The 20249-nt window shown below is 43.8% G+C and overlaps 1 protein-coding gene across 1 annotated transcript; it reads right to left on the reverse strand.

Annotated features, from left to right (window-relative positions):
* Positions 1–598: 598 nt before the first annotated feature.
* On the reverse strand, positions 599–1188 carry SERTM1 (serine rich and transmembrane domain containing 1). Its single transcript, XM_035116805.3, has one exon. The coding sequence runs from the start codon at positions 1044–1046 to the stop codon at positions 723–725; it is 324 nt and encodes a 107-aa protein (XP_034972696.1). The 5' UTR covers positions 1047–1188; the 3' UTR covers positions 599–722.
* Positions 1189–20249: the final 19061 nt, after the last annotated feature.

Genomic DNA, 20249 nt, shown 5'->3' on the forward strand with positions numbered 1-20249 from the left:
GTTCTTACTTATTTCTACTTTGGACACAGCCCAATTCTTCCAACTCAAAGTCCTCATGCAAATCTGCAAGTATACCAAATGCGGTTTTAGTGTGAAATGGAATGAGCCCACATGTTTATTATAATCATTTGGCTAAAATAAAACAAGCACATCAGACAACACGGCGACTGTATACAGGAAAACATACAAGAGACCTCAGCGACAAAATTTTGAATTAAATTGTTAAATTAAATTAAGTTTGTTGTCTTAAAGTTGCTCTAAATTCTAGAACTACGGCACAACAGATTCTTTCAATGGTGAGATAAGTAACTTTCAGAGATCTAATGATATCCTGTATGATATCATGGTGTTTCTGAGGAAGTTAAAGTCCTGAAGCTTTGAGTCGATAAAACCATAGGTGACAAAGCACAGGAAGCAGAATCTTCCCATTGTTAAGTTTAAAGACCCAGTTTAAATGGGTTGGGGAAACGCTACAACACTATTACAGGCAGGAGGCCATGATCAGGCAGGAGGCACCATCAATTTCACTGCTCAGAGATGAAAAATGTCATTAATAAAGAGAGGAAATGCAGACTAAAAAGGAAAAGGAAAATCAAAGTGAAAATTAAAAGTCACCTCTTTTATGACTATTAGTCCTCCAAAGAAAATACTGCATGCATAACTTCCCCCCAAGAGTTTGACAAAGTTCTTCCATCTCCCAATGTATTCTCTTTCATTCCTTTTCAGGAGGAAAGATTTGAAAAAGCAGACCGCTGGGAAGAAATACTACAGACTTCTAGGTTAGTGAAGGAACTCCCAGCATCACTGGTGTATTCTGGGTAGGAAGAACTGGAAGAGATTATGTTCTTCAGCCTCTGAAGGGCAATGATTAATAGCAAAAGAAGAAATGCCAAGAGGCTGAGGAATATCGAAACATAGACATAGACGTTAGACATGTGTCCGGAAGATGAATCCATGGATGTTGAGAGAGAGGTGGGATACAGCTCCAGAAAAGTCCCATTTTCCATATTTGATATTAATCCAGAGGTTGGGTGGAGTTCTGACATTTTATTTGTGTGTGTTGTAAAATAAACGGAGGAGACCTAACATTCAAAGGCAACCTTCCAGAAGAACGCTGGCATATTGAGCTACCCAATGATGGCTGTTATCCTTCACTTCTTAGGTCAGAACAAATCTGGATGGTGTTATCCTTTGTTGCTGTAAGAAAGAAAAGGGGGAGAGGAAAAATTAGACTATAGTACTTAAAAGTTCATTTCTTATTTGATGCAATGCTGGAATGTTGAGCAAGCAAATAACTTCAACTTCACGTTCTGATTCTTCTTAGAGGCAAGTGGTAATAGAAAGCTTGGCATGTAAGATTTTAAATGTACAGTATAATTTCTACTTAAGTGCTGCTAGTAATCTCCCAAGTACAGAAATCTGGGCATTGCAGACTTTGGTATCTCTTGAAACCAACCCATCAACTAGCCTTCTGCCGAACTCAGAACTGTTTTGTACCAGTTTAGGTTTTTTGTGTGGTTAGGTCTTCCATAACTATATCATTGTATCTAACACTGTCCATGTGTGAGTGGAAAGGATTTCTGATTGCCTAGTGGGATTTTTACTGGGGTCTTTCTGAAGCATATTTTGGGGGCATACAGGGAACTGCAAAGGGGTGGAGGAGGAGATGAAGCCCCATTGCCCCAGTAGAAGTCTGTTTGGAATCCACTCCGATTTTGGAGCCTTAGAAACCGACACAGAAAAACATGGAGGGTGGGATAAAATGAAATGAGGTTAAAACAACCTGGTGATTCCATAAATATGTGCCAACATTGCTACCGATAATACTCAACTTTGATATTCTCCTTTATCACTCTTCATTTCTTGTTGGTTCCACTAACACAGGGGTGGCTAACCTTTGGCCCTCCAGCTGTTCTTGGACTAGAACTCCTGCCATTCCAGACTATGGGTCATGCTGGCTGTGGTTCATGAGAGCTGGAGCCCAGAAGTAGCCAGAGGGCCAAAGGTTAGCTGCCACTGCTCTACCTAGTTAAGAAGCTTCTTCTTCAAGATGCCAGTAGCTCTTCTGTCTGTGAGAAAAGCCAGAAGAGATGAATGATCTTCAAGACATGCAAACAAGTCTCTCCAAGCACCATTTCTTTTCTGTTGGATTAGAAGATGCCTCAGCAAACAATTTCTAAGAGAGCTAAAGAATTTGCCACAAGGTCTCTGCAAGAGTGTGCATAAAATAATCACTATATTGCAATAGTAATCTAAAGGTAAGGGTCTTGACAATACTATAAATAGCTTGAGACATTTTTTAAACTTCAGCTAAATAATTTATACCCAATTTGTAGACTGTGATTTCATTTCTCTGTCGCCTTGTCTATGTGCCTTATAAATGCCTAGTTTAGCAGAAAAGGAACCAATGGCTTCAAATTTATCATTTGTATGGTAGACATATTATCCTAAGCTTAATACTGTAGTATGATTTTAATGAATGTAAATGCATAAATCCAGGTCTAGCTGCACATTGCACACAATGAATTGCCTTAGCCTGTGTGTCGGACTATATATTTGAATGTTTAAAGCAATGGAGTGTGAGTAGGTTTGGATGTGAAAGCCAGCTTATGTGCTGTCAGAAACTGCTGGCCACTGCCCCATGTGACGAGCCGTAACTCTAGAAGTCATTGACCTCCCATAAAGCTGAATGTTAAAAGATTCAGGACAGACAAAAGAAAGTCATTTTTTCCACACAGAGCATAGTTAAACTATGGAACTTACTCCCACAAGAAGCAGTGGTGGCCACCAACTTGGATGGCTTTAAAATAGGATTGGACAAATTCATGGAGAAGTCTACTAATAGCTACTAGCTATGATGGCTATAGGGACGTGGGTGGCGCTGTGGTCTAACCCACAGAGCCTAGGGCTTGCCGATCGGAATGTCAGCAGTTTGAATCCCCATGGCGGGGTGAGCTCCCATTGCTCGGTCCCAACTCCTGCCCACCTACCAGTTCGAAAGCACATCAAGTGCAAGTAGATAAATAGGTACCGCTCCAGTGGGAAGTTAAATGGCGTTTCCGTGCACTGCTGTGGTTCGCCAGAAGCAGCTTAGTCATGCTGGTCACATGACCTGGAAGCTGTCTGCAGATAAACGCCGGTTCCCTTGGCCTATAGAGCGAGATGAGCGCCACAACCCCAGAGTCTAGACCCCTAACGGTCAGGGGTACCTTTACCTTTATGATGGCTATGTTCTGTCTCCATTACCAGAGACGACAGTGTTTTTGAATACCAGTTGGTGAAAACCACAAGGCAGAGGAGTTCTCTTATGCTTGGGGCCCGCTTGCTGGTTTCCCACAGGCACCTGGTTGGCGCTGTTGACTCCAGCCAGGTCATTAGAGTGCCTTCTGCCTTTGGCTCATGTGATTGTTACCTTCTCTCCAAGCAAGCTAGACCCCAGGCCTGTTACTGGCTTTGTAATTACCCACCACACTGATCTGTGTGGCTTGCATTGATTTAAAAAAATATGTACAACACCAGTGTCCAATCAATCAATGGCAAGATGACTGTGATCGGATCCTTGGAAGCAAATTATTTGTGTACTGTTTTAACGGGATAAACATGCATGGCGATATAACAAAAACAAGGGATCTGAGAGTTGAACAGATGTGTGTGCATGCATGTTCACCAAAGATGCTCCTCACTTGGGGAGCCATTTGGCATGGGAATGGCCCTGCTATGGTATCCAATTCCTACGTTCCTTCTCTTTTTAAATTTGTCTCTTCTTTGTCTTTTGAGTAAAAATCTTCACAGCTCATTATATATCCACTTCATAGTGAATCATTAAAATCATTCCCTGAACAACACCTGCCTATTTATTAAAGAAGAGTGGAGCAAATAGCTTCAAAACAATGCAGATGAGTCCATTCTTAGCAGAACTGGAGAGGATGAATGACATTTAAAGAGTCAAGTCTCAGATGAGTTCTGATGTAAGCTACTGATAGGATCACATCAATTTCAGCTCTACATACTGCAGTAAATTGAGTGTTCTTTCAGATAACCTTGGTTGCACAGTGTTATAAATTCCCTTACATTTTTATTGCCTGTGGTTTTTCTCTGTGTAAATCTTGATTCTATTACTCTATTTTATCTGCCAACCTCCATGAAAATGCAGCTGCAAAGGCTTCATTTGCAGTGCTTGGGCTTGACAGATTATACCAAAGGCAGAGAAGCAAGGAACTTGGGACACACAGACTTGAAGGAGCACCATCCTGACATCAACTTGTTGGGTATTAAGATCTTGCGAAGGGGTCCTTCTAAATGTTCTACTACCAGAAATGGTATGGTTCAGGAATGCACAAACAGGCCTTCTTAGCGGTGTCCCTCCAGTTGTGGAATACCTTCTCTTTGGAGATAAACGTCAGCATCAACAGTATATTTATTGTGGTGCCAACTTAAAATGTGTATTTATGTGAGACAAGTCTACACAATCTTTTGCAGTATCCTTTGAATTTTTAATTATTTTTAATTGCTCTAGTCTTTTTTATGATGTAAACTGCCCTAAGATCACCAGTGATAAATGACGAGACAGATATTTTAAAAACAAAATCTTTTAGTGGAAGGGCTGTAGCTCAATGATGGAGCATGAGCTTTCTGTGAAGAATGTCCTAGGTTCAATACCCAGTAGATGGTATTCTATTCTGAGCAAAACTTAGTTGACCTATGGAAATTACTGGACATAAGTGAAAGAGGAGAGTGCAAAAAATGGTCTGAAGCTCAACATCAAAGAAACTAATATCATGGCCACTGGTCCCATCACCTTCTGGCAAATAGAAGGGGAAGAAATGGAGGCAGTGAGAGGTTTTACTTTCCTGGGCTCCTTGATCACTGCAGATGGTGACAGCAGTCACGAAATTAAAAGACGCCTGCTTCTTGGGAGAAAAGCAATGACAAACCTAGACAACATCTTAAAAAGCAGAGGTATCACCTTGCCAACAAAGGTCCGTATAGTTAAAGCTATGGTTGTCCCAGTAGTGATGTATGGAAGTGAGAGCTGGACCATAAAGAAGGCTGATCGCCGAAGAATTGATGCTTTTGAATTTTGGTGCTGGAGGAGACTCTTGAGAGTCCCATGGACTGCAAGAAGATCAAACCTATCCATTCTGAAGGAAATCAGCCCCGAGTGCTCACTGGAAGGACAGATCCTGAAACTGAGGCTCCAATACTTTGGCCACCTCATGAGAAGAGAAGACTCCCTGGAAAAGACCCTGATGTTGGGAAAGATGGAGGGCACAAGGAGAAGGGAACGTCAGAAGATGAGATGGCTGGACAGTGTTCTTGAAGCTACAAACATGAGTTTGACCAAACTGCAGGAGGCAGTGGAAGACAGGAGTGCCTGGCGTGCTCTGGTCCATGGGGTCACAAAGAGTCAGACACGACTAAACGACTAAACAACAACAAAGTTATGTTTCATTAATTTCAGTGCGTCTAGTCTGAGTAAACCTTAGCTCAATATCACCCAGGTAGGGTAGACAGCACTGAGCTAAATGGACCAATGGTCAAACTCAGATAAAGGAATAATTCTTGTTGCTAACAAAACAACAACAATTTTGGACCATGACAGACAAGTGTTTAATGCAACGGATGTGGTACAGTGCACCAGAATCGAGACCTCAGATGAGGAGGACCCCATTATCACCCCTACAGATTTGGGGGACCCCAGTTCATCCCAAGTGGCCCCAGCAATCAGCTTTAAAGACTTCCCACGTCATCCTCAGTAACAGAGGTGGCTTTGGTTTCAGGTCAAGGCTCAGACCAGAAGGGTCAGTGGACATCTGGCAGCTCAAAGTTTCTCTCCCTCGAGGAAGGACTAGGGCAATAAGGATCGTTATAAAGCTGCTCAGTTGGTGATTGCTAGCTGCTAATGCAACAACTCAGATGGTTTAGTTCCAATAACCAAATCCAATGTGACTTTTTAGGAGGACAACTCTTTAGCTGTTTTTTGAAACTGTGCTCCCTAACCTGCTAGACTTGGTTGAGAATCTGAGGCAAAATAAGGCAAGACCATTGCCTTATTTTTGCATTGCAATTACCGTAAATTGTGATAATGGCTTAAAAAAATTAATTAATTAAGAGCAGGCATGGGGAGTCTAGTATACATCAGGACACTGGTGGTGTGCACTTTTAACTCTTTTCCTCTGCTCTGATCCAGACCACTCCCCACACCTGCTACCGTTGTACCTTAGATCACGAACACCTTGTGAGTCGAAACGTTTTGGCTCCCAAACGCCGCAAAGCCGGAAGTGAGTGTTCTGGTTCGCGAACGTTCTTTGGAACCCGAACATCCGGCACAACTTCCGTGGCTCCTGCAGCCAGTTGGAAACCGTGTCTTGGTTTCCAAACATTTTGGAAGTCAAACGGACTTCCGGAACGGATTCCGTTCGACTTCCGAGGTACGACTTTATTTGCATTGGGAGAAAGTCTCCTATTTATTCTAGTCGAACACTTGTCTTCCAGTGCAAAGAGGCATAGGGGACAGAGAGAGATTAGGACCGCTACGGAAGGCAAAAGATTTAAGACCCACTACACCTCCTTCCCTTGTTCCTGATCTAGACTTTGATGTTTTTTTAACAGCCAGCCACACAATACAATCATTCATGCTAATTGCACGAATGGTGTCTTATCTTGTTTGGCCCTCAGCCACACAGCGGTGGCGGAGGGCAATTAATTATATTAATTCCATTTATGAGCCACTCACTGCCTAAGTATTCTCCAATAAACTTACTAAGTTTGAAGAGCAGAACAAGCAGAACATAAATTCAGTAGAATGCTTTGCAGAAAAAGCCATACAATAACCACAGAACAGACCCAATAAAAGAGCAGCAAACTGGAGCAACAAAAAAAACCCAACAATTATCAATACACAGCAAAATCACAATTCATGGATGCAAGGCTGCTTGGCCTGGTGGCTCACAATCTGGGTAGGCCGGCTTTACACACTAGCTTTAGCCGGTAGGCCGGCTTTACACACTAAATTGCTGGGGTACTATAACCAGGAGCAGACAGTCTAATGTTGCTGGAAATCTGCACACTCTCTGTGCGCACAAAGAGTGCCAGATGGCCCTGGCTGAACAGGAAGGTGTCTGAACTACAGCCACAGCAGCCACACTCTTGCCAAATGATTCACTTTTGAGGTTTGGTACAACCAATGGCGCAAATCTAACCACAAAGTCGGAACAACTTTCTCAGGCATGAATAAAATGTTTACGTCAAGTGCCAGCTAATTAAAACTAGGCATGATATCTTCAGCGACAGAGTTTGGGAATTTGGGAGAGATCCTGGAGTGAAAAAATCAAGAGATTCAGTAGACATCTGACATATTAACCAGTTGTGCTAAATTTATTATAGAGCGGAAGTGGAAGGTTCTGCTTCTCCCTTGGCTAATTGCGGCAAAAGTGCAAGTTCCTAGGGGGCCCAAGCCCGAGTCTCTCCCTGTTTTGGTGATATGGTTGGCAGATGGCCAAACCATTTTATTTTGCCATGAAATTATATGGAATGACCTGCAGAGCAAGGCAGACCTTTTGACTCATAGTAGTTTCTGGTGGAACAGGTGTCCTCAGTGGCACTCCTGGTCTTTTGCCAGATATGTCACCTACAGCCATTCTTGGATTGGGACAGCTAGACCACAGTTGCTCATGTATCAGTAACCTTACAGCTGTGTAAGGTTACAATGGGGCTACTCTTGGGGTTGATCTGGAGGCTGTGGCCGGTACCGAACAAGGCAGAATGGTTGCTTGTGGGGGAAACTATTGCTAGCACATAACACTTTGCTTGCATGATTTGAACTGGCTTCCAATTTGTTACTGGACGAAGTTCAAGGTGTTGTTACTAACATTTAAATCCTGTATAGCCCGGGACCAGGTTACTTTAGAAGCCACCCTATCCCATATATGCCCAGTAGATGCCTAAGCTCTGTGGGAGAGCTACTCTTGCAAGTTCCAAAGATCTCAGAAGCCTGCAGCAACTCAGAGCAGGGCTTTTAGTGTTTCTGCCCTTGTTCTGTGGAATAACATTCCTGTCAAGATACATACAGCAGGCACCTACCATCTCCATTTTTCAGAAACAGTTGAAGATGATTTTATTTTGACAGGCCCCACAAGTATCCACTTCAAATATTGCTTTAAATGTATTTGTGTCTAAACATTGGTTTAGAATGTGATTAATACATTAACTGTAATAGTAATATGGTCTTCTAGACACACACACACACCAATTTATTTGTTGTTTTATTATTAATTAAATTTTTATCCTGCCCTTCACCCGCAGATCCCAAGGCGGTTCACAACATAAAAATACAACATAAAAACAACAAGATACATAATAAAAAATAAGAGCAAGCCAACAATCCCCCCTCCCACAAACTTGTTTAAAAGGCTTTTGAATGTTAATCAGCCAAAGGCCTGGTTGAAGAGGAACATTTTCACTGGGTGCCTAAAGGTGTATAATGAAGAAGCCAGCCGCACCTCCTTGGGGAGAGCATTCCACAAATGGGGAGCCACCACAGACAAGGCCCATTCTGGATACATAAAGCAAGACGTAGATCTGCTTTCAGAAAGATTCTTTCAGTGAGAAAGACAAAAATCTGGCAGAATCTCTGGATGTTTCTATTTCCCATCCTTTAAGCATACTTTGATTGAGTAGATAAACAATTCTCCAGGGCTGGATTTGAATCTCTTATTATGTTGCTTTTTTCTTATTATAACTCTGAACCACTCAGCCTTGAAATCAGCCAGACTGTAATAAAGGAAGCTATCGAATGCAACAAAACTACTGCAGAATGCACCATTAATACCAAAATATATTGATAATTATATTTATCACACTGGTATTCGGTGCCCAAAAAGGATAATGGAAGCCAGCCACACCCTGTCTTTTATCATTCCAAGTTGATGACACATTAAAATTTAATCACGGAAACCAGATGTCATACAATGGAAAGTTGTATACATGCATGTGAGCTTCGAAGCTCACACACCAACTTCGCCCCAGATGCCACAGGACAACCCCCTCCTCTCCACGTGCTCTCCATCGATCCTACTTCTGTCTGTGAAAACAAAATCTCTGGAGAGGCTGAATGTGCGGCATTGTCCTCAAATGAGACAAATATAAATGATTCCACTTCTGTTCCAATCCTCTCCCATTGCCCTAGGAGTTCCTTTAACAAACACTTTTCACATGCTGCAGAGCATTTGATTATTCCTTCCCAAAATTGCATGCAGTGCAGCGGTCCTCAATCACAGCTGAGACAACAATGCCTACAGAATCCTCCAGCGAAAAAGCACACTGGCCCTGGAATGCAAATAAAAGTCGGGGAGGAAGTGAGGGAGCAAAAGGGAAAAACTAACAGTATCACTCGGCATAAAACTGTTAATTTATTCCAGTTGAAGAGCGTCAGATATAGCATGCTTTCAGAATTTCACTACGAGCAGCTTCTAGATCAGGGCATTATACAGAGGCAGCCCATGTTTCTCTCCTTATACCTTCACAGGAGAGAACTGCAGCTAATCACAGCCCCCCCCCCCTAACCTAAATTGTTTGAAGATGTGCTGTGTGCTGAATGTCCCATTAGCACAAAGAATTCCACCTGTACAATGGGACTTCCTCTCATTTTCTCTACACATTCCTGCACCACCTGAAATCTGCTCCAAAGGGTAAGGGGAACTCTAGGAACAGTTTCTGGGGGGCATCGAGAAAGGAAGTCCCATTGGCCAAGCAGAAGTCCCTGCGTGAACAGAATGGGCTTCGCTGGATGCAACCCTACTTATTTTTAGGGGTATACAAAAACCATATTCGGCATACGGTACAACAGAAATGGGGATCCTGTGGTCCTCCAGATGTTGTTGGTCTGCAGCTCCCATCTGTGACATGCAACAACCACATTTCATCAAGAGCTTGCAGAAGTGGAAACGTAACCAACTGAGCCTTTAGTACAAGCTGAAGGACGAGAGCATAATGGCTCTCGTCCAGCAGCTCCCGGCCGAGAGTGAGCAGCTGGAGCATGAGATGCTGATGGAGCATGAGATGGAGAGGATGTTAACTGATGGTCAAACCAGGCACTATATGGGAACAAAGAAAGGGCAGAGGTCACTGATTCCGTCTCTCTACCCAGTTCTCTGGTAGGTCTACTAGGCTGGCTTTTGCTGAGTTGTAGCAGAACTGTTGGGTTCTGCTCAGAAGAGTGATGGGGTGTGTCTTGCTGCAAAATTGCCAGGCACCTGGCCCACAGATCTATTCAAGGATACCATCACCTTTGTTGTTTTACATTGCTACTGTTTGTGGGGGCCAATGGTGGTACTCCTCAGTGAGAATGTGGAACCCCAAGGGCGACGGTATACAGTTTATCCAAATCTCTTGGGTAAGGGGGTCTGTAGCTCTAATGGGAGTAAGGTTGTTGCCCATGAACATACATCTATGTGACAGAGTGTGGGACACCTGGTGCTTCTTTTAATTATTATTTTTGTGCAGACATTTCTATTGGGTCAAGGTCCAACCCCCTGCAATGCTGGAATCTCAACATGTGGTTCCCCATCCAAATTTGAAACCATACCGGGGCCTGCTTAGCTTTGCAAATGTGCTGGCAGTTTTATTGCTTTATCACTAGGACACAATCCTTATGATCACAAATGCAAATAGCATTGTGACATCTGCTTCACAAATTCTCTTCTCTTTGTTCTTGGGATTAGTTAAAAACTGAACACCAGAAAATTAAATCAATGCTCTCTGCATACTGCTGTCTAAAACATGGCCTCTGGGTGGAATTCCATTCAAACATGCTAGACTTAAAAAAAATACCTGAAGACCTCTCTCTCTCTTTTTCTTTCTTTCTTTCTTTCTTTCTTTCTTTCTTTCTTTCTTTCTTTCTTTCTTTCTTTCTTTCTTTCTTGGGAAGTTGCAATTTCCAGTGCTCAGTGGTTAAGAAGACCAAAGGCTGTTTTGAAATTGCAGCAGGACAATATTTTTTTTAATATTTAAATATTTTACAACTTCATTAGTGGACTAAAGTACTGTCTATATTTCTGAAATGGAAATAGTATTTTGAACAACTTTTAAAAGTTTGCTTTTGTCAGTTCCAGCTCTTTTTCAAGCCTACATTTTGAGGCCAGAAAGAAGAATAACTTGTTTCAGATGTAAAATCCAGAGGCTGGGCATTAATTATTGCCTTAGGTTTACCAGAATAGAGGATTTTAACTGAGCAGGTTTTAAGGAAATGGCCAATTTGGACCCAAAATATAAATCCAGTAAATCTACAATGGAGAAGCAGAGTTCCTTTTTACTACAATAGAAGAAAATAGGTTTTTTTCAGTGCAGTGGGAATAGCAGAGACAATTTCATTCTCTAGGGCTGAAGTCCTTTCTCAAAGTTCATTACAACTTGCAGGATTTAATTAGTGGCCCCCTCCTCATGGCCCTATGTACACAATAATACCTATCTCAATAGCAATTTGAGCATAAATGAGGAAAATTGTTAATGGCAGAGTGTGGAAAACCTAATAAATAATTTTGAGTAAACTGTAAAGGTAAAGAGACCCCTGGATAGGTGCCAATCTCTAAATTGACTTTTTCTAAATTATTCAGAAAAAGCAAAATTGAGTGTAATGGCCAGTAGAACACAAAAAACTTTTCATATTAAGCAAAGCATGACATTGCCTTTCAAAAGAGCAATTGGGAAAATTTTAAAAATAAATAAATCAACCACTTTAGGTAGCCAAAGATGTTTTCACATCTAACTTTCCTCAGTTACACAAATGCTGACCGGAAGTATTTATTTAGGATGACCAAGTGAGAAGCAAAACAAACACCTTCAAAAAACCCTTATTTTAAAGTCTGTCAAATATTCTGCTTCAGAAGTCTTATCCAACCATTTATTATGATTACTATAGAGGACAACTGCAAATAAAAGTCGATGGTTATTATCTTCCCCCCAATGCCATATTCTATTCTGCTGCCATCCATATGAAACCTCTGTCACCTCACAAAATATTAGCAATGAAGCCAGCCTGAGAAGGAGTTCACACATCCATGTCCAAGACTTGATGACTGCAGTATCAAGTTGCAGCGCATGTGACATGCATGTGAGTGAGACAACCTTCACAGGTCACACTTTTTCAAACATGGAGGCAATTCGCACATCTGGCTGCAAGTCACTAGATTATGCACACCCATCTGTTCTGCAGCCCTTAAGGATCCTTAATTCTAGAAACATTTACTGGAGAATAAGGTCACACAGATCACAGTGGGCCTTACTTCCAAGAAAACATCTGTAAAATTCTGCTGTAAATTGATCAGCAACAGATCCCTTTAGTATTTAAAGACAACATTGCTTCTTCTCCCACTCCCTCAACGGAAATACTGTATGGAAATCTGAATGGAAGAGAACCTCCTCTAAATCTCCAGATTGCATTTTGAAATAGATATATTTAGATACACTACTGCCCAATCTTTTTTTCCAGTGTGATAGATAATTCGTTTTGCAGGAGGCTATTCAAGCTGTGCAAATCAGATATTTTCCTCTTCCTATCACCCACTTTGTGTGTGTCTGCAACAGTGTGCAGGTGTGAGGGGGAGAGATGTGCATTTTTGCTAAACTCTCTAATCTGTAGTAGACGATGCAGAATGGGTGCAGAAATACCTGCCGGAAACTCTTTGCCCTCTAGACACAAACCAGAGGGCAAATTGTATGTAACACTCTTCTGGAGCACAGGTTGGTTCTCCACCGACAGGTGATGTTCCTGCAACCTGGGTCAATAATGGGGATGGCGGGTGTTTTGGGAGCATGCAGTTAAGGGAGTCACTGAGGCTGCAATCCTAGACACGCTATCTTGAGAGCAAGTCCTGCCGAATTCAGTGACACTTACTTCTGAGTAGGCATGCCTAGGGTTGCCCTGCAAAACTTAAAGAGATCCAAACCGTTCCACCAGCAAGAAAACCGTCCCTTAAAAAAAACAAAAAAACAAAGCGAGAAAGAAACTACAGTAATCTAATTCCTTCGCTCCCCCCCTCTCCACGTCCCCCTTTTTTGAAGCAAACTAAAAGGCCGGTTCCTGTACCTAAAAGGGTGCATTCTTTTGTATGTTTACTCGGGAGTAAACCACGTGGGAGGCTTTCCAAGCAAACCTACCCAGAACCGGGTTGCTCGGCTGCAATCCTGGACTACTACTTCCTTGGAAACACGCAAGTTCTAGCGAGGCTTCTTTCCGAGGCAAATCTGCTTCGGATCCGGGGGAATCGCCTCGTCCTTTTGCGTTCGGCAGAGGGACGCTGCGGAAATGCCAGTCGTTCCCCGGGCTGTCCCGGGAGATCTCCGGGACGCGAAGGCTGCTCCGATGGCAGGACTTTAAACGACACCATTCAAAAGCCTCTCTGAGCAGAAGGGGGTAGGAGGGTTAGGGAGGGCGCGCGTGCAATCCAGAAAGGGAGACCGCGGAGGGGACACCGGTTCACTGACCTGCGCGGGCGGGATCCCGTCTGGCTTTCGCTGGAGGAACAAGGCTGCGAAGCGCCGGGCAGCCGGAACGACACCGAATCACCGCCCGCCTCGCTCTACAAGCCACCCGGCCAGCACTGCGCTCCGCCGAAGAAGCGGCTGGCAAGAGCCCGAGGGGCGTGGCTGCTGGTGGTCCGCCCCTGGGAGGGGAGAGACCCCCGCCGCCCAATCAGCAGCCGGCTCTCGCCCTGTTTAGAATAAAGACTCCCCATCGAATTCTTTCACCTCTGCCCGCAATCGCTTCACTTCGCATCTTCTAGAGCGGGTGGGGGCTCCCTCCGCATAGATATGTGACATGCGAAGGCTCTGCTTTCCATTTCCTTCCAGACACACTTTTTTTTTTAAAGACCCCTCCCCACTTTCCCGTTTCAGTCTAAGCAGATACCGTACATCATTTACCTGGCCTGCTGAGAACAGACAGGGCCGTCCCGGCCATGAGGCAGACTTGAGCAGTCACCTCAGGCAGCCAGAATCCAAGGGCAGCTGCCATGGGCGCCCCTGATGAAGGGAGAAGCTATGGCAGCAACGCAGGATTTAGGGCAGTGCTAGAGGTTCCCGCGCCCAAGATGCTGAGCTGAAGGGACGCATGAGAAGGTCCATAACTGAGAAGATCCCATTTTTGGCCTGACCAAGGCAGCATATCACCAAAATCTACCCCCGCTTCCAGGTTCTGGTGAGATCTTGTGAGAGCCCCAAGAGAACTTGCAGGGATCTCGCTGGAACCCGGAAGTCGCCGCCACACAACCCAGGTAAGCAAGGCTTTGGCAGGGGCGCAGGGCGGCTCCTTCCTGTTTCACCTCAGGCAGCGAAATGGGGCAGGCTGCCCCTGAGAACAGGTACCCTCCTGCAATCCAACAAAGATTTCGTGCAGCAGGATCCACAGGACTTTGGGATGTTTTCTAGGAAAGCGGAGGCTGCTCCAATAGGGCTAAAAAGGTACAGCGTCACCAACCTCAGCCTGCCATCAATCTGCCCCTTGCCCACCTGCCTGTCTTCTTCTTTCAACCAAACGGTTAGGGTTAGGCTCCTATCTATAGCACACTCCATTTGCTTAGCTGGTGGCTGGAGAAAAAGAATTTGCAACTGGAATGTGATCTATGAAAGAGACAGAGGTTTTTCTCCCTGCCTGGGAGTGGTATGCTGTTTGCTTTTGGAGGAATTGGAATTGTCTGTCTGGATGTTGGCTTTTCCTCCATGCTCAGCTTGTACATTTGTAGATAAACAGATATTACAAAAGCACCATGCCTCCAGTGTTCTCTCTTCACAAGAAAACAGACCCAGGATTCAGTAGCCCCTAGAACTTAAGACAGGTATAAACCTGACTTGATTTTAGCAAATGCAGTGGTGGGAAACCTGTAGCCCTCCAGATGTTGTTCGACTCATAAGAACATAGGAATATCCTACTGGATGAGGCCTAGTTGAACATCCTGCAACTCGTATTCAGAAGCATACTGCCGTTGACAGTGGATGAATTTGTCCATGAATTTGTCTAATCCTCTTTTAAAGCCATCCAAGTTAATGGCCATCACTGTCTCCTGTGGGAGTGAGTTCCATAGTTTAAAACTGCACAGTGTGAATAATTACTTCCATTTGTTTGTCCTGAATAAACAACTTCATTGGATGTTCCTGAGTTCTAGCATTATGAGAGGTGAAGAAAAACTTCTCTCTATCCACTTTCTCTATAGGATGTATAAATGTTATGCACCTCTAACCTGTCTCCTCTTACTTGTCTTTTCTCTAATCTAATCCCCTGCTCCCAATGTTGCAACAGTTCCTCTTACGGGAGTTGTTCCATCCCTTGGATCATTTTGGTTGCCTTTGGTTAGCTTTGACTCCAGCACCCTTCAGCCCTAGCCCTGCTGGCTAATGGCCAGAGATGATGAAAGTTGTAGTCCAGCAACATCTGGGCACCACTTCGTTCTCCACCCATACTGTACAATACAGATTCTGACCCCTGAGAGTCAACAGAAGGATAGCAAGACATTTCAACATTGCTTTGTTGGCTTTGTGGATATAGTGGAGGCAGCTTGTCATTTTGTAAACTGGAATTCAATAGGGTTTCCCCTGACAATGTTGCATGCTTCTTCTTTCTTCTTCTTTGGTGATCACTCATAGTCGAGTAAGATTGTCTTCCATACAGATCCCGTTGCCTTAAAAAATCAAATAATATTTTACAGGATTCATCTCATCCTGGATATAGTCTTTTTGCACCGTTGCCTTCGGGCAAGAGATAGCCTACAGAACAATTAAATCAGGCACCCCCAAACTTCATGCCTCCAGATGTTTTGGACTACAATTCCCATCTTCCCCGACCACTGGTCCTGTTAGCTAGGGATCATGGGAGTTGTAGGCGAAAACATCTGGAGGGCCGCAGTTTGGGGACGCCTGAATTAAATTAAGAATGAATAGATTAAAAAACAGAGCTATATCCAAGAGCTATAACCATCTTAAATGCTGTAACTAAATAATATGATCTTGGGGAGTTGTATGGGTGTGTGTGTATGTGTGTGCATGGCTGTAATTGTGTTTTTGTTTTGTTTTTATGGGATGGCACTCAATTTCGTTGTACTATGTACAATGACGGGATGCGGGTGGCGCTGTGGTCTAAACCATTGAGCCTAGGGCTTGCCAATCAGAAGGTCGGTGGTTCGAATCTCCGCTACTGGGTGAGCTCCTGTTGCTCGGTCCCAGCTCCTGCCAACCTAGCAGTTCGAAAGCACGTCAAAGTGCAAGTAGATAAATAGGGACCGCTCCAGCGGGAAGGCAAACGGCGTTTCCGTGCGCTGCTCTGGTTTGCCAGAAGCAGCTTTGTCATGCTGGCCACATGACCCGGAAGCTGTCTGTGGACAAACGGCGGCTCCCTCGGCCTATAGAGCGAGATGAGCGCCGCAACCCCAGAGTCGGACACGACTGGACCTGATGGTCAGGGGCCCCTTTACCTTTTTATGTACAATGACAATAAAGTATTTATCTTATCTTTATCTTATCTTGAACACAGTTTTAACAATGAGAATGTTGCATGCATGCATACTGCGTCATCTTTAGTAAATGGTATTTATTAACTCATTTACTATAGTCGGTAAAGGGAAGATCAGTTGCTGACTTTCAGTCTTCCTAATTTTGCCCATAAACCAGACCTGTTAAGCTGTTCTAAATGGCATTTACTTGGAACTCACAGGTTTCTTAATAAAAACTATATCCAACCTTCCAGTTATGTTGTGTTAAGATGTAGTAATTTCAGAGTTCATTCAGTCCATCCATACAGTACTTCCTATTAATTAACTGAAGATATTTCTCTGCTAGAGCAACCTCTGGAGATACAACATTTTTAACAAGGGCCCTTCAGAATACTAGACAATTCATCATCCTAAATGCCATTTGTATTGTACTCTCAAATTCATAGAGTCAATAGAAAATGCAAGACTCGTCACTCATCACATATATATCCGTATCAAATATTAAATGCTGTAATATATACGGTACTGGATCAGTCAATTATAATTTAACATTCGCCTAAACATCAAAATGTTTAACATTTAGCTGTTTTAAAGTTTCTATCTTTTGGAATAATAATGTGCTCAAAGACATGAGTAGAATCACGAATTATAGCTTTATTGAACATTTTTACAGATGAGCGAGAGAAAGCAAGAGATAAAGAACTCATTGTATTTATGGCAGCTAGACGAAAAATTTCAAGATATTGGGAAAAATATAAAATCGATATTCATATCAAAGTAATACTTTTTTCATGCCAAGCAAAATGTTACAAAATGGTGTGTGACCTTTCAAGTGCTACCGTATTGGCCCGAATATAAGCCACACTCCCCCCCCCCCAATTCTGACCATGAAAAGTTAAAGTCCGGCTTAAATTCTCGACCTTACAAAAATTGGCTTTTACTATATTGCTGCTTTTGAATTATGGTGCTGGAGGAGACTCTTGAGAGTCCCATGGACTGCAAGATGATCAAACCTATCCATTCTGAAGGAAATCAGCCCCGAGTGCTCCCTGGAAGGACAGATCGTGAAGCTGAGGCTCCAATACTTTGGCCACCTCATGAGAAGAGAAGACTCCCTGGAAAAGACCCTGATGTTGGGAAAGATTGAGGGCACTAGGAGAAGGGGACGACAGAGGACAAGATGGTTGGACAGTGTTCTCGAAGCTACCAACATGAGTTTGACCAAACTGCAGGAGGCAGTGCAAGACAGGAGTGCCTGGCGTGCTCTGGTCCATGGGGTCACGAAGAGTCGGACACGACTAAACGACTAAACAAAAACAACATATCACTGCTGAAACAGACATACAGTAAACAGTGGTGGAGGAAGCCGCTCGGGCACCTGGAGCGGCAAACATGACGTGCACCTGGGGATGGGGCATCGCTGCGTAGGGCGCACGACACATGCGCCGTACGTAACGACGCCACACAAGTGTGCTACATAGCAGTTTGCTGGCGGCATGGTGCTGGGATCCTGTGCTCGCGGCTGCAGCCACGAACGGAGGATCCTCCACATGTGGCGGTGTGATGGCTGCTCACGGCGCCGTGGTGGGGCGCTGCCTTGTCACTCCCAGAGATGTGGCACCGGGAGCGCACCGCCCCCCCTGTTGCGACGCCACTGACAGTAAAACGGAACGGGTGTGAGTGCCTGCGGAATTTTAAGGGAGCGGCTTATGTTCAGGTATTGTCTCCTCCCCCCCCCCTTGAATTTTAAAGGTGGGGCTTATATTCAGGTGCGTATTATATTCAGGCCAATACGGTATATATGAATAAGCATAAATAGAACTGTATTGCAAGTGCCACATGGAGGACTATAGGGTGACAAATGCCAACCTCCCATCGTAAGATCAGATCCTTATTCTTAGGCACTGGTCCAGCTGCAGGTAGTTGAGACCAGCCCATTGCTTATTGCTACCCATGAGATTTATTCATGGTTATGGATTGGAGCCTTTGTACTTAACTATTAGTGTGCAATAGGAGGAGGAGAAAAAACTGCTGTGTCAGTATTCTGCCTTTGCCAATGGCTGAGTGCTTCTTGCAAATGATTCAGTGGAAGTCGAAGGGCAGCGATGCTGTGATCCAGTCCCTGCTATTAGGTTTCTGGCAGTGACATAGTGAGGCATACAGTGGACCTTAACTTTCATACCTAGCTACCCAGAATAATAAGAAAGGAAACTAATGATGCAATTCTCTGTGAAATTATCTGAAGAAGTGTGCATGCACACGAAAGCTCATACCAAAATAAAAACTTAGTTGGTCTTTAAGGTGCTACTGAAGGAATTTTTTTATTTTACTCTGTGAAATTATTAGGCTCTTTTTAGAGACCACTAATGCTCCTTAACACTCAAGGGTGTGTATTTCAGAACTCTGAATAACCGTTGACTTCTGGTACAGACATTGTGCCCCTTCACACCTTATTGGTTTGCCACAAAGAGCTTGGCTGCAGCGCTGCTGCCATTGTGGCAAACACAGTGGTGATGGAAAGAGTGAAATGGCTTTCCGTTCTTTACAACTTTGAGTGGACATGCATTTGCTTTCCTTTATCTGCACATAGAAGCTTGCAAGATGGCAGAGGTGAAAGGGAAACAAACATAAAGGCCTCTGGACTATGCAGCAATCCAAGCAACTATTGCAACATCCCTGCAGTGAAGTGATGTAGCTGTGTCAAAGGCATCATCTGCCTCTCAAAACATTGCATTCCAAACATTTGAAAGCATTGCACAGATTTGCAGCTAGATGCTTGCCACTAACGCTAGGAAAAAGAGAGAGATGGGAAAGTAATGTTACCGTATTTTTCGGGCCATAGGACGCACCTGACCATAGGACGCGCCTAGTTTTTTAGAGGAGGAAAACAAGAATTTTTTTTTTGCTTTCTTGAATTGTCCTAGGCATAGCAGCCAACTCCTAGAGGCCTAGGTGCCTTTGCCCCCCCCCCCAAATTAAATATTTGAGGAAGCTTCTTTTGCAAAGGGGGAAAGCTCCATTTTTTTTGAGGATCAGCTCAAAGTTGTGCAGCTTTTTTTTAAAATGGGAAAAGCCCCATGGGGGGGGTCAGCTCACAGTTGTGCATCTTTTTTGTAAAGGGGGAAAGCTCCATTTTTGAGGATCAGCTCAAAAATCCTGTTTTTATGGGGTTCAACTCACAGTTCTGCAGCTTCTCTAGGAAAGGGAAGGGACCCATTTCTACAGTTTCCAGACAGATAATCTAATCAACCAATCACATGTCGCTGGGGAAACAAGCAGCCTCCCTCTGCAGACAACAATTCAGGCCTGGGCAAGGGGCCTGAGCAGGGCGGGAAGGGAAGGGAAGGGAGCTAGCTCCCTTATCTCCCTCCCTGATCTCTTGCAATCAGCTGCTGAGCAGGTCCTTTCAACACACTCTTCCCTCTTGTTAGCCTTTAGCTCTTTCTAAAAAGAAAAAAGAAAAAAGAGCACGATCTGCCTTTCGCCCCTGGGCAATTTGGCTCCAGGGACCATACATTCACTCCATAAGACGCACAGACATCTCCTCTTACTTTTTAGGAGGAAAAAAGTGCACCTTATGGAGCGAAAAATACTGTAATTTTAAAGCATCTGTTTATCTGGGCACCACATGCAGATATTTATATACAATTTTTAACATCTGAAGGGCTAGCTCATGCTTTGTGGCCATGATTCTTCTGAAGCTAACCTTTTCTTATCTAGGAACATCCTGGTTGTACATAAATAAAAGACAAATATCTCTATCACACCATC

This window comes from Zootoca vivipara, chromosome 4 (assembly GCF_965207765.1).
Source record: "Zootoca vivipara chromosome 4, rZooViv2.hap1.1, whole genome shotgun sequence".
In the NCBI taxonomy this organism is placed as follows: domain Eukaryota; kingdom Metazoa; phylum Chordata; class Lepidosauria; order Squamata; family Lacertidae; genus Zootoca; species Zootoca vivipara.

What these genes read in the sequence shown, in the direction of transcription:
- SERTM1 (XM_035116805.3), bottom strand. Translation starts at nt 1,046, where the DNA reads ATGTCAGAACTCCACCCAACCTCTGGATTAATATCAAATATGGAAAAT.